Here is a 13242-nt window from a genome sequence, read left to right on the forward strand (position 1 = left end):
GAATGTGGAGTTAAGTTTACAATCAGATCAGCCATGATCTTGTTGAATGGCTGAGCAAGCTCGAGGGGTCAAGTAGCCTTCTCCTGCTCCTTACTCTTATGTTACGACATACATACGTACTATGTATTTATAATTGGCATATTCCGTATCAAGATATAGCATCTAGAGGTTTCATGAGTCAATTAAAAAATATTCACCTATGACCCCTTGACCAGAGTGTTTCAAATGCTGGCTACAATATACTTAATTTTTCAAGAGTATAACATAACTTCCTCAGAATATATTTTCAGTCTACAGTGCTGATATTTTAGAAAAAAATTGCATGGAGTAAAGTTTCTACTAGGTTACAATTTTGCAAAGAAAAAAAAACCCAGCCAAACCAGCACAAAATATTGAAGAATTTCAAGCACAAATTACATCCAGTGCAAGCAAAGGCTCCATGATCTGTCACACCGGTTAAAAAAACATTTTGCGGAAGCCGGCCCCGCCCAGAAAACTGACCATGTTCCCAGATCGGATTATTTGCCATGACAAGTTTGTTTATTGCTCCTATTTGTGGGCCTTCGAAGAGGCTCTTAGAATTAAGTTGGTTTTTCTAGGTGCTAGGACACTAAAAGGCACCTTTCAAAAGCCTTTTACTGAGAAACTGACTACTGTACAATGTAACCAGTAAATGGCTCTGCATAGTTTTTGTGGTCATTTTCAGTGATTAAAAATTGGGTTTACTCACAGGTGGTGGACTAGACACCGATTAAAATGCTTTTTTCAGTGAAAACCCATTTTCAGCTGTATTAATAAAACTGCACCAGGTTACGACGCAAATATGATCAAGGTATACATTTTAACGCAAATATTTGCAAAAAATTCTAAAAGGCTGTCCAATTGCACTGGATCATGCAAGATTACATGCTCAGCAACATACAAATATGTTTGAGTAGAAACTTGAGCAAAAAAAAAAACACTTGAAAACAATTTGTACTCAGGTCACTGATTGCTGTAAACACATGCTTTGGGTGCAAAGATTTTATGAAGTTTGTGATAAAATAGTTGTTCATAACTATGCTATTTTCACTTACTATCTCACCATTCACCTATTTTACACTAATGAAAATGAACCCAGCAATGCAAATTTAATGACAGCTTTGATTTACCTGGAAGAATGGGGCACCACCACTATTAAGGCAGAAATCTTCTTCAGTACTAAACTTCTCACTGGCAACACTGTCGTTATTGACGCTTGCTTGATCATCTTCCGCAGACTCCTGAAATCAACCACAACTTGGTTTCATAAATTTTAAAGAATGAATGAATTTGCATTTGTATAGTGCTTTTCACATTCTCAACTTGTCCCAAAGCATTTCAGAACTAATGAGGTACTTTTGAAGGTAATCACCCGTTTGGCAGGCAAACACAGCAAAGTCCCACATAGAGCAGGGAGATGAATGACCAGTTAATTTGTTTTGATGGCGTTGGCCAAGGGATGAACATGACTTAGGTCACAAGAAATCATTGCTCTTCTTCACAGTGCAGTGAGGTTTTTTTTAAAAAAAAACCATCCACCTGAACAAACAGACAGGGCCCAGAGTTTAAAATCCCAAAATTTTTTTAAGAACCGTATCAAAATTTTATGAAACACTGGTTTTCAACTGCACAGTTCCCTCCCACACATATGAAAGCATACTTGTATATTAATTTACGAAATCCAAGAGGTAAGATACACCTGCTTAGGAGAGAAAAGGCAATTTTCATTAATTCAGTTTCTCATTATGTATCAAGAGCTTGTGAAGGAACTGACTCTGCCAAACAGGATGGTCATATGCTTGAGGTACAGAATTTTGGCAAACAAATTCAACTCTTAGGAATGTGGCAGTAATACTGACCCAACATTGCTCCACTTTGTGTGTGGGCCTGAAGAAAGGTTTTCACACCACAATGATTTTCAGTGTAAGGAATGGGCCAATATTGAAAATATCTGCCCAGTTCCAAATGGACCAGAAAGCTTAATTCTGCAGGTTTAGCATAGCCAAGAGAGAGAGAGAAAAAAAAAGAGGCCTTTAGGATAGAAATTGACACAGCTATCACCATTCCCATTTCCCTACCTCAATATCACATTATCTACCTTTGACTATCTAGACAGAAATATATGTTTCCTTCTTTCTCTCTCCTGCCCCTCATTCTCTTGAAAGTGATGACAGGCTGGGGTACAGTTCCCTAGATGTTGGTAGCAGGTACTTCACACCCTCATTCGTCAAGTGAAAAGCTGGACAATGGGTACTGTTGTGTTGCCTGACCACTGGGGCATCACTAAGAGCTCAATCTCACCCCCACTAAACATTCACACATGTGCACCCAGCCATGGCGAGAGGGTAGCCATCAGGAGTAGAAAGCTTGGTTGCTTCCTCTTGTTCTATGCTTGTACAAAGCCTGGTGCCAACTGTTGAATCCAACTACTTCCCCAGTTAATATCAGCTAGCACAGTACAGATCAGGGACTGAACGTGGGGCCTTCATGGTCTGAATGGCTCAGCATCACATCATGTGGTATCACATGAATTTATTTATTGAGGGATTACAGAAGATGTGATATTTACTACAGCCATGATCACTGGGGCAAAAGGTAAAGCCTGCCTGCAATGTTCAGAGGTGGAAATTCATAAAGTTTGAATCTTTCTAGAAACTGTCAGATGTACGAAAAGACTTTGGATTTTATGCCCTTGACCTTAAATGTACAATATACAGCATGGACAGGTGAAATTGAAGACATTAGAATGAACTAGAGCTCATGAGATGATTATAGAATAGATGGAGGTCACAAGTATTTTCTTTCGGGGACAAGCACCCAAAAACCTCCACAGACTACACTGGTGCTTGACCATCCATAGTCTGATCAGAATAAAGTAATAACCTAGTAGTTTCCATTCACAGATCAGCATGAACTTTTTTGTTTTATTTGGCTAAAGTAATGAACACTTCAGCAAAACTACTTATGCTTATAAAAAGTGCCTGGTTCCCATGACCAAGAATGGCTCCCCCTTTAAAAAAAAAAGTGTTTATTCTTAGAAATATAGTTCATAAGTAAATAGATCTGAGCCATGTACATCAGGGTAGGCTATTGAAGCAATGTGGCTTCAGAGTTCTTGGTTTATGGGAGTAAATTCAGTCAATGCTCCCAGCCCCAATTTCTATTCTATGTGGTTGGGCTAGGGGGCCGGGGGTGGAATGTGGACAGGAAACCTAGAATAGTAATAATGAATGGAAACCCCTGCTCGATGATGACCAGTTTCCAAGCCTTGATTTCCCTTCCTACACTAGATAGAAAAATCAGGCATGTGCTTCAAGTGCACACCAGGTCAAAGAACCGGCCAACACTCAGTTAGAGCCAGCATTTATTGCCCATCCCTAAATGACACTTGAAGGTGGTCGTGAGCTGCCTCCTTGAACCACTGCAGCCCATGTGGTGTGATACAACAGAGTGTGCTTGCTAGGTCATTTCAGAGGGCAGTTAAGAATCAACCACATTGCTGTGGATCTGGAGTCACATGTAGGCCAGGTTTCTAGATTTACTCCTCCAAAAGGAGATTACTGAACCAGCTGGGTTATTGGAGGACAATTTGGTAGTTTCATGATTATTAATGAGACTAGTATGTTATTCCAGATTTTATTAATAGAATTTAAACTCCTCTTGCTGCTATGGTGGAATTTGAACTCACGTCTCCAGAGCATTTGTCCAGGCCTCTAGATTACTCGTCCAGTAACATAACCACTATACCACCATACCCCAGTTCTGCAAGACATTCAGTACCCAAAGAATTAACACCTTCAGCAAAAATAAAAGGACGAAAGACAAGATTGGTGAAAAAAATTTTTTTTTTTTTTAAAAAACAAAAAGAGAAAAAGGGACAAGAGGAAAGTTAGTCATTAGTTTACCATTGCCTGAACTGACAATCAATACCGTAAAGAAATCCAGTCAGATTCCCTTCTCCGCAAACAGGAAGATAATAGAAAATTTGTTACATGCAGAAAAGACAGCTGTAGCTCCAATTCAACTGGATAAAATTCAGAGGTATAAAGACGAAGAGACTCGCATTTCCCATTAGACACCTGCAGTACCACACGATAGACATGTGTAAAAGTATTTTACTCTAAAATCTAATGCATCACTGACATGCAACTTGTGGGAAGTGTAATGAAGAGAGATGTTCTTAGCATAGTCCCTTGAACCCAAGATATAGGAACAGGAAGAGTCCAATCGGCCCCTCAAGCATGCTCTGCCAATCATTATGATCCTGGATGACCTGACTGTGGCCTTAACTACACTTCCCCAACTGCATTAGCATTTTCCACAATATATACCTGCTCAGCAACTGGTTCCTCTTGGATGGTCATGGCAGATTCCAGAGAACTCTGGAGTTCCTGCTGCTGTGCTTTGAACTGAACAACCAAGACATCACGTGGCTCTGTTTTCAAGAGGGCCCGTGGATACGAATATTCTCTACGCTGTGGCGTAGTACCTGAAAATCAAAGTGCAATTATCTTCAACAAAGAACAATTCCAGCTCCGCCCGAATAAAATGCTTTCCTTCCCTTTATTGGGGTACGAGACCAAAACCAGCAGATAATCTCTAGTACTTTTCCCCAGTGACCATTATTCATACACAGGCATGGACTTTCAGTAGTAATTGCTGTATGGCCAGCAGGATTGGGAGAACAGCCAATCAATCCTTCTCTAAACTTAGGGACACTTGCCAATATTAACATAGCTACATTCTCAGTACAGCAATATCTAAGTCACAGATTGGCACCTTCTTCGTCTGTACTGCTGAGTTATTGAGCACAAACTTTTGAAACCCATGTGCAGTTAATAAAGAAAAAAAGGAAGTCATGTCATTGGGAGATAACAACTGAAGAACAATTTTTTTTTAATGCAATGTCAGTGTGGTTCATTCGCAAACACACTTACTGCCAAGTCAGGTGGTGTGGGTTCATGGCTGGAGTACATAATCTAGGTAGATATTCCAGTGCAGTACTGCATTGCCAGTCGTGCAGTCTTTTGAATGAAAAATTAAACCATCTACATTCACCCAGACCATTAAAATAAAAGATACCAAAGTAATATTGCAGAACAGGGAGTTCTCCTGGCCTCAGCCAAAGTCAAGAACAGGGTAACTGGTCATTCATTTCCAATATTTGAGAGATTTTGCAGTGCCTGAAATAAGTTGCTGTATTTATAGAAATTCACATATTTTTTGTGGTAAGTCACTATACAAGTGCCAGTCTTTAATGTTTATAAACATCTGCATGTCCATGGCTTCTCAGTTACTTGCTAACATACACAATAATCAATTGAGAAAAGTTGCTCCAATTAGTTACTACTCCATACTAACTTCAGTCCTGCAAGTGGAAACTCATCCCCCTATTGATAGCTATTTAGTTACAACTTATTTCAACACCAAAATGCAAGTTTCATTGAGATAGGGCCGTTAGTAAGCTAGTGAGCAGTTAGTCCATTCATTAGTTAACTTGTATATTTCCTATTTACACTTTTTTTTTTAAACCAGCCTCCAAATAATTAACCTATTTACCAAAGGAGTGGATTATACCTGTGGGGATGTCCTGTCGGAGTTCTTCATTTAAGAAGTTCAAGACATTGTTCAGTCCTGCTTGGGCTTGTTCAGTTAGCTCTTTTATGTGCTGTACCATTTCCCCTTTATCATCAGTAACCTGATCAAGTAAGGTACAGAGTGCAGATTTCTCTGCATCACACTGTTCTTTCAGCTGTTCCGTGATCTTGCTAACTAGAGAGTCACAGCTCTCATTGGCAGCCTACACAAAAAGGAAACAAAAAGACAATGTAATGTACTTACACTGCAAACATTCAAGAGCAATTCAATGTATACACGGATTTAGGAAAATGTCAACTTTCTTTATAAGTTTAAAAAAAATGATCAATATCCATTGGAGATGCGCAGAATTTGAAGATTTTTTTGAGATTAAACTTGCAGGTTTTTATAGATTCTATTCTGATTTCTCAGCACTGTTTACAGTCAAATTGAAAAGCACCTTCCAATCTATCCGAAAAGTTCTGAATGGTCTTACTACTCTTTTTGCTTGTACAAATATGGAATTTCTCAGCAACTCTATTTGAGAATGATACTGGAGTGGAGTTAGTTGGTTTAATTTTGAAAGGGCTGCAGTCTTCTAATTTCCTTCTTGTTCTTTGCCCATCAGCTCCACTGACAAGAATTTTCACAATAATTGTGAGATTAGAATTTCTGATCTCACAAAACTATTAGAATTTCCATTGCAACAACCTTTTATACCTCAGAAGGTAGGAGAAGGGAAAGAGAAAGGTAACCAAAGAGAAAACGTTGGTACAAAAGAGAAGTGGGAGAAGAATGTCAGAGCTGAAGGAGAAGGGAGGAATCATGAACAAAGGAGCAAAGGCAGCTGCCATATAGAATGGGATGGGAAAATAAAGGAGGGAAAGAAAAAAAAAAAAGGTGCAGATCGGAAAGAATGTATCAAAGACAAGGGTCAAAACATTTAAATCAATTAAATATGTAACTGAGAATAGTAATCCATATTCACAATTCTCTAAAAAGCGGAGGGGAAATGACCATAAAATTCCACTATTACAAGAGAAGGAATGTTGAATCAATCAATAAGTAATGACTCACTTGTGTCCACTAAAGGTTAGATGTTAACATTCAGAGCTATTCAAATAGCCAGGTTTTTTGAGAGGTAATACTAGCTTTTTTTGAAGTGCTTTGCTTTAGTTTTCTAGATTGTTACTAAGCTGCTGCATCTTTCCAGCACCTACTCTGTATTACAAGTGGGAATTCCTAGTCTCATGAAAAAGCAGCAATTCCTGCTCACTGCACAGCATCATTCCATATTGGGACAGGACCACCAGCGTATATAGTTAGGGCCAGCAAGAAAAGGAACATACAAGAGAGACTAAGGGCAGAATTTCAGCCCACACAAGGTGAGAACAGAACAAAAGTGGCAGGTAACTGATTAAGCAAAGTTTATGGCCAGTTAGAATTTTCCAGTTGGCATTCAGGTCCCCCACAGCAGCATCGGGGACCAGGCCAGCAGCCCGGAGGCAACCTACTGGTGGCAGGGCTCCTGAAAGGCTTTGAGGCCCTGCTGGAATACCTGGCCACAATGGTGGCCGGCAGCTGTGGCCGTTTGTTAATTCACAAGTTTTAAAAGCTGCCGAAAGGCTACCTCAATATGAAGGCCACCACCCCACCCCCCATCATCTCTCTGACCTATAATGCAGGCTGCAGCTCCTTCAATGCTGGAGGATCTCCCCGCTGGCTGCTAATTAGCCAGTTCAGGGAAATTCACTGCCAGGTGACAGTTCCCGACAGCGTGGGGTCAGGATCCCCATTTGACTCAGCCATCGGGGTCTGGACCCAAAACCCTGCTCCAAGTGAATCTTGGAATGGGAGAAGGGGGAGGGCATTTTGGAACCAGAAGATTCGGAGAGTATGCCTCTGAAGAGGGTGCGAGTTGTTTTTGAACAAGGGATGGCCACAAATATTTCCTCAAGATTAAAAATCTATTAAAATAAGGGTGTCAACACTTTTTACACAAATCAACCAAATACACTCTTTTAAATGTCAAAGTTCAAAATCTCACTTCCTATGCCCTGGTGTAAATAACTACTCATCTGCAATTACTAGTCTCATCTCACAGAAGAATTAAACTGGCTTTTGCACCTACATTTCCTGAAAAATACCATTTCCCCATCGCTTTCCGTGATCTTCTGTGACTCTGGGTTAAGCAACACCTCAAATTTAAAATTCTGATCCCAGCTTTCAAATCCCTCCATGGTCTCGTCCCTAGCATGGTCATCACGTCAAGCCTGACAAACCCCCCCCCCCACCTCAAGATATCAATGCTCCTACAGTTCTGACCTCTTGAGCATCCCCGATTGTCATTGCTCCAACATTGGCCACTGTGCCTTCAGCTGCCAAGGCCCGAAGCTCTGGAATTCCCTCTCTGCTTCTCTACTTTAAGACATTCCTTAAAATGCATCTCCTTGACCAAATGTTTGGTCATTTGCCCTAATATCTTTGGGTGGCTAGGTGTCCAATTTTGTTCGATAACACTCCTGTGAAACACCTTGGAATATTTTACTACATTAAAAGGAGCTAAAGAAATACAAGTTGCTGGTATCTTGGAAGTATAGCTTTTTCAAATAAACAATTCCATTCCACCATTAAACAAACAAACTTTTAGTTAAGATTAATTAGAACACTTGCCTCTTGTGGCAAGTTGCAGGGACAAAGTCCAGGAAGAACTATGAAAACAGTCACAAACACCTACCTGCTCATGGTTCTCTAACCTCCTCTTGTTATCATTCAGGAAAGACAGTTGATCCTGACTGAACAAGTTGACAGTGCCCGCTGTCGATTCACACCATTGGCTGCTTTCCTGGCAAAGTGCCAGCATACCAGAACTGAGCTGATGACACTCAATGTTTGACTGATCTGTAGTCTTTATCCCTTTACTGGATGTTTTTCGGATTTCACTTGCAAAAGTACCTAAAGCAGTGGTGAGTTTCTCTTGGTGAAAAGCAGCATTCTCCATGGTCTTTGCAGATTGTCTGGAAGGGGAAAAAAAATGGCCTTATGAAATACGACTTAAAAAAAAAATGAAGAAAGCCCATAATAGTGATTCTTACGTAAAGGCAAAAAGCAAGGCCAAAGAAATTTTTCAGTTCTCCAATGGCGTGCAATTTGAAGTTGCAAAGCATCAAAACCAAAGTGTCAGAATCTAAACAATGGGACAACTTTTCATACTTCAGCAAATTTTAAATTAACGGAATACAGAACAGCAAGTTCAGTTACTTACAGCTGCACATTATCCTGAAGCATGGTCAACGAGTGATGCACACTTTCATTTTGCGTTAGAGTACTATCGAAGCTCTGCTGAGTTTTCTGAACTAACAGACCAAGCTGACTTTGTAGATTTGAGATGACTTTTGAAATACCCTATTAAAAAAGGCCAGAGTTGAATCGCCAATCAATAAAAAAAAAACACACAAAAACAAAGCAAAATGTTTTGAGTTAAATTAATTTTCACAGAACCTCCATCTGTTCTTGCTGCGATTTCTGTAGTTCTTGCTTGAGTTTTTCATTCTCATTTTGAATGATGCCCAGAGCATTGCAAGTGGTTTCTTGTATTTTACCAAGCATCTCGCTGTGTTGCCCAAAGAAGGTGTTACTATCAGTTTTCAAAACTTCCATCTGAAACAATTTAAAACACATGGAATAAGGCCAATATGTAGAAAGTTAAAATCATCAGCACTGCAAAAGACTTAATCAGTTGCATGACTTGCCTCCAGTATTGTAGTTTGCATCCATTGGCAACTCTGGTAAATTAAGGTGTAAACCAAGATGTTTTGCTATCTTTCTTTAAATAAAGTTGCTTTCAATCTTATTCTACCCCCAAAATGGAGGGTGTTTTGTCTACACAATTAGTCACAGCTCACTAACATCTGCAGGAGTGAGTTAGCAGCCAGAATAATTCTAAAATGATAAAAATTAAACAGTAGCCACAAAATATTGAGAAGTGGATACGATGGCAGTGTAGTGGGTGGGTGTAGAAAGCTCATACAACTAGACAGATAAAGAAAAAGGTTAGTAACCTTCTCTGCTATGCCAGAATAGGTCCGAAGGTTCAGCGTGAGACAATTGTTCAGTTCCACTATGGAAACAACAATGGGCTGCAAATTCTTCTTGAGCATTTTTTCCACTTCCACTTTGTGTTCCTCCTGAAAATAAAAACAGACTTGAAAAATTTCAACATTGAATCCCTCCCTGATCTAGAAAACCAACCCTCAACTCCTTTAGCTGTCTGCCCCACATACAATAGCAATGGGCTCTGTATTGATAATTAACTGGTTGACAAAGAATCTAGAGTTTGCCTACTTAGACTGCATGGTCGAGTCTACTAAAAAAAAAGTGTTCAGACAAACCTGCAAAACAACAAAGTTACAATCAAAACACGACACTCCACTGGTCTCCTTCGGCAGTGGATTTACTATTCAATAACACAAACATCCGGAAGCAGAAAAATTACGCACAGAAGGATGCATTTCAGCCCATCTTGTCTGTCCTGGCCGAAAAAGAGACACCCAGCCTAATCTTGCTTTCCAGCTCTTGATCCAAGGCTCTGTAGGTTACAGCACAAGTGCCTATTCATGTATTTTACAAATGTGATGGGGAGTTCTGCTGCAGCAAAAAAAAAAAAAGGGTTGCCTTCTCCCAACTCTGACGCAACCTCACAAAGTTTAAAAAAAAAAAGTGCAGTGTTCCTGAGCAGAGCAACCACGTCCCAAAAAGTAAACTTCCAGTCTGTAGAAGAAAACTGGTTAATAGGACACCTACATTTACAATATTGCTTGGATGACAATGATTTGGGACTCAAGGGAAAAGTAGAGAACTCAGAGGGGTGTCCAATCTTTGGCCCTAGTGCCATATGGCCCAAGCCTGGTAAATGTGGCCCTCAAACCCCGAACAAATTTTCTTATTTGACTGGTTTGCCATGGCTGAACTTTGAAGGTCTGGTGGTTCAGGAAGGGCTGTTTTAGCAGCATCGTTGCACTGGTGAACAAATTAAGAAGCTAGATATGTGCTCCATGGTGTGCACTCATGCAGTACATAAAGACATTGCTTGGATAGCCCTGATTTAGTTTGTCTAAATAGGACACAACCACATTAAGGGCTGAATTTTACCGGCCCCTCAACGCTGCAGGTTGCGGCATGGGGGCCGGTAAAATTCTGCAGGGAGAGGCCCATCTTGACCTGCGACATCGAGAAGGTCCCACCGCATATTACCAGTGGTTTTGGGGGGGGAAAAAAAAAAAAGAGAACCTCTATGTGGCCCCCCCCAACTGCCTGGCGACGGGCCCTTCATCTCCATATATAAAATAATAAGACATAAATGTACTTACCTGCAGGTAGCGGCCGTCCCACGCCAATTTTACGGCCTCAGTGCGCCTTTGGTGGGGAAGGGGGTGTGGAGGAGCAGGGAAAACAATTTTGATTGGATGTGGGGATAGTGGGAGGAGGTTGAAGGACAAAGGGTTGAAGGTTGGGGGGAAATTTCAGGTATTTGAAAAGCCAATTGTTGGTCATTTAGGGCGATGAAATGACCATTGGGGCTTTGGGGAAGGGCTTCCATCACAGAAGGTTTTAAATGAAATTTAACCAATGATACACCATTAAAAACCTAAAATTAACTTTAAGAGCTTAAAGCCCTTTAAAAATGGCGCAGCGTCTGACGCCGTGTTGGAAGGCCGCCAAGTTGAAAGAGTGATTAAAATTCAGCCCCAAGAGTCAGGCATTTTAGGCAAATTGCATGTAAGTGGGAGGAACATCTGGCTTTATCGTGTTGAATAATGCAATAGAGAGCTGCAGAAAGCAAGCGGACAATATTGTCACTCTCCACTTTTATACAAAAAAACGAATGCCGATTGTCTTGGACTTATTTAGCCTCAGTCCCTTTAGACTAGGAGGGGGAAACTGGCCACGGTGCTGACTCCTAATAGCTAACTAATAACCACTACTAAAACCACACATGGGTGACAGGTACGGCCAGGACTGCACTCAGATATGATACTGTGTCCCAATGGCTTGCCAGCATTTTCTGTCAGAGCTCAGGTGCAAATAGCCACCTGAGTGAGGCATTAGAAAAGGGCCCAGCACCTGTAGTACTATACTTCCACAAGAAATGTCTTCAGGAGAAATGAAGCAGAGAAAAAGTGGCGAGAAATAAAAATACAGAAGGTGTTGTGGAACATACAAAATTGATGGGTCACAAAAGACCACCTGTTACATCAAGCATATCCACACTCACAATGGCCCGAGCATCATGACTAGACATATCCTCCCGCCACTCCTCTCCATGCGCATTTATGAACTTACCAGGACCTTCTGCACATGGTTTACTGACTGCTGAGTTCGACTCTGCTGTTTAAGCAGTTCCTGAAGACTTTGCGATACCTCAGAAGAAACCATTTCCTTAACTGATGCAAAAGAAGTGGCCATTGCAGATATGGTAGAACTAAATGCAGAGGTATTTGCACTCAGGAGGTCACCTGGAAAAAAAAATTGGTCAAGAAGCTGCAACAGGCCGGTGGGGGGGGTGGGGGGGGGGGTGTGGGGGAAAGCTTGGTTGGCAACCTACCTTGGAAGAATTAACTTTCAAGTCTTTAAGCACTCACATGGATGACTGCCTCAGTATAATGAAACAGTTGCAAAATTTCCCACTAGAGGGCATCAGTGATCTACAGAGGAGCTCACTTCCCTCCCCCTGAAAGCTATCTGCAGCCTTTGGGAATATTGGTAATCTAAATCCAACCACAGCCACACAGCTAACTTCGCTGACTTCATACCTGGCCCAATACAAAAAGGTAGTCTCAGAACAGACTTGTCCAGATACTAGGTGGATTATAGACTTGATTCAGCTTATTTTTATTTGGCTCATGGAAGAAGGTTAGCAATGGCCTTCAATGGATCACATATAATATTGCAGCATCCAACATGAACATAAAAATGGGAACAATTTGCATTGGATTCACATCTTCAAATCAAACCTGGAATTTCCTAAAGTAATGGAATCATTTATCTGGAAGTCCATTCCATGCACAACACTTGCTAATAGTCCTAAATTTGCCTTTTACTAGTTTAAAATGTGTGTTCTTTTATCCTACTCTCAAAGTAATTAGCCAAATTTACCTAATCCAATTCACTTATAATCTTGCGTACGCCTGTAAGATCCCCTCTCAGATGGCTCCAATCAAGGCCGAGATGTCCAAGATGTTTTCTCATTACTAATAATTCAGACCTCCGACACTGGGGGTCAAATCTCAAGAACCTTCTCTGCACTGTCTCCAATGTAGAAGATATCCATTGTGTCTGGTGACCGGAATGGAACACAGTACTCTAGGTGGGGATCTTGCAGAACACTGTGCAGTTTGTTCAGGATTTCCTCTAAATTGTATTCTACTCTATAACTGACCAAGAAACCACAACAATTGCATCATACAGCCTTACTACAAAGTTGCAGCTGCATAATATATTGCACTCATGGCGTAGCTCGCCTGTTCATGTATGATTGTGTATCCTGGAAATGACTGAGCAGCGGGTGGGAAATCCACTGGTATAAAGCACACACTACAGAGATGAACTATGTTTCCCTACATCCAAAAAGGTCCAGCCTGCAAT

General features: G+C 40.8%; 1 protein-coding gene across 1 annotated transcript in view; it reads right to left on the reverse strand.

Moving 5' to 3' along the window:
- kif11 (kinesin family member 11) overlaps nucleotides 1–13242 on the reverse strand; it is a 46135-nt gene that overhangs the window by 1535 nt on the left and 31358 nt on the right. The window contains exons 16-23 of the mRNA XM_068052628.1: nucleotides 11941–12113; nucleotides 9660–9785; nucleotides 9100–9258; nucleotides 8864–9003; nucleotides 8336–8615; nucleotides 5599–5821; nucleotides 4353–4510; nucleotides 1152–1262 (exon numbers count right to left, since the gene is read on the reverse strand). Coding sequence (XP_067908729.1) covers nucleotides 1152–1262; nucleotides 4353–4510; nucleotides 5599–5821; nucleotides 8336–8615; nucleotides 8864–9003; nucleotides 9100–9258; nucleotides 9660–9785; nucleotides 11941–12113 — 1370 coding nt within the window. The remainder of the gene's footprint in view (nucleotides 1–1151; nucleotides 1263–4352; nucleotides 4511–5598; nucleotides 5822–8335; nucleotides 8616–8863; nucleotides 9004–9099; nucleotides 9259–9659; nucleotides 9786–11940; nucleotides 12114–13242) is intronic.

The sequence above is a fragment of the Heterodontus francisci genome, chromosome 20 (assembly GCF_036365525.1).
Source record: "Heterodontus francisci isolate sHetFra1 chromosome 20, sHetFra1.hap1, whole genome shotgun sequence".
NCBI classification, from domain to species: domain Eukaryota; kingdom Metazoa; phylum Chordata; class Chondrichthyes; order Heterodontiformes; family Heterodontidae; genus Heterodontus; species Heterodontus francisci.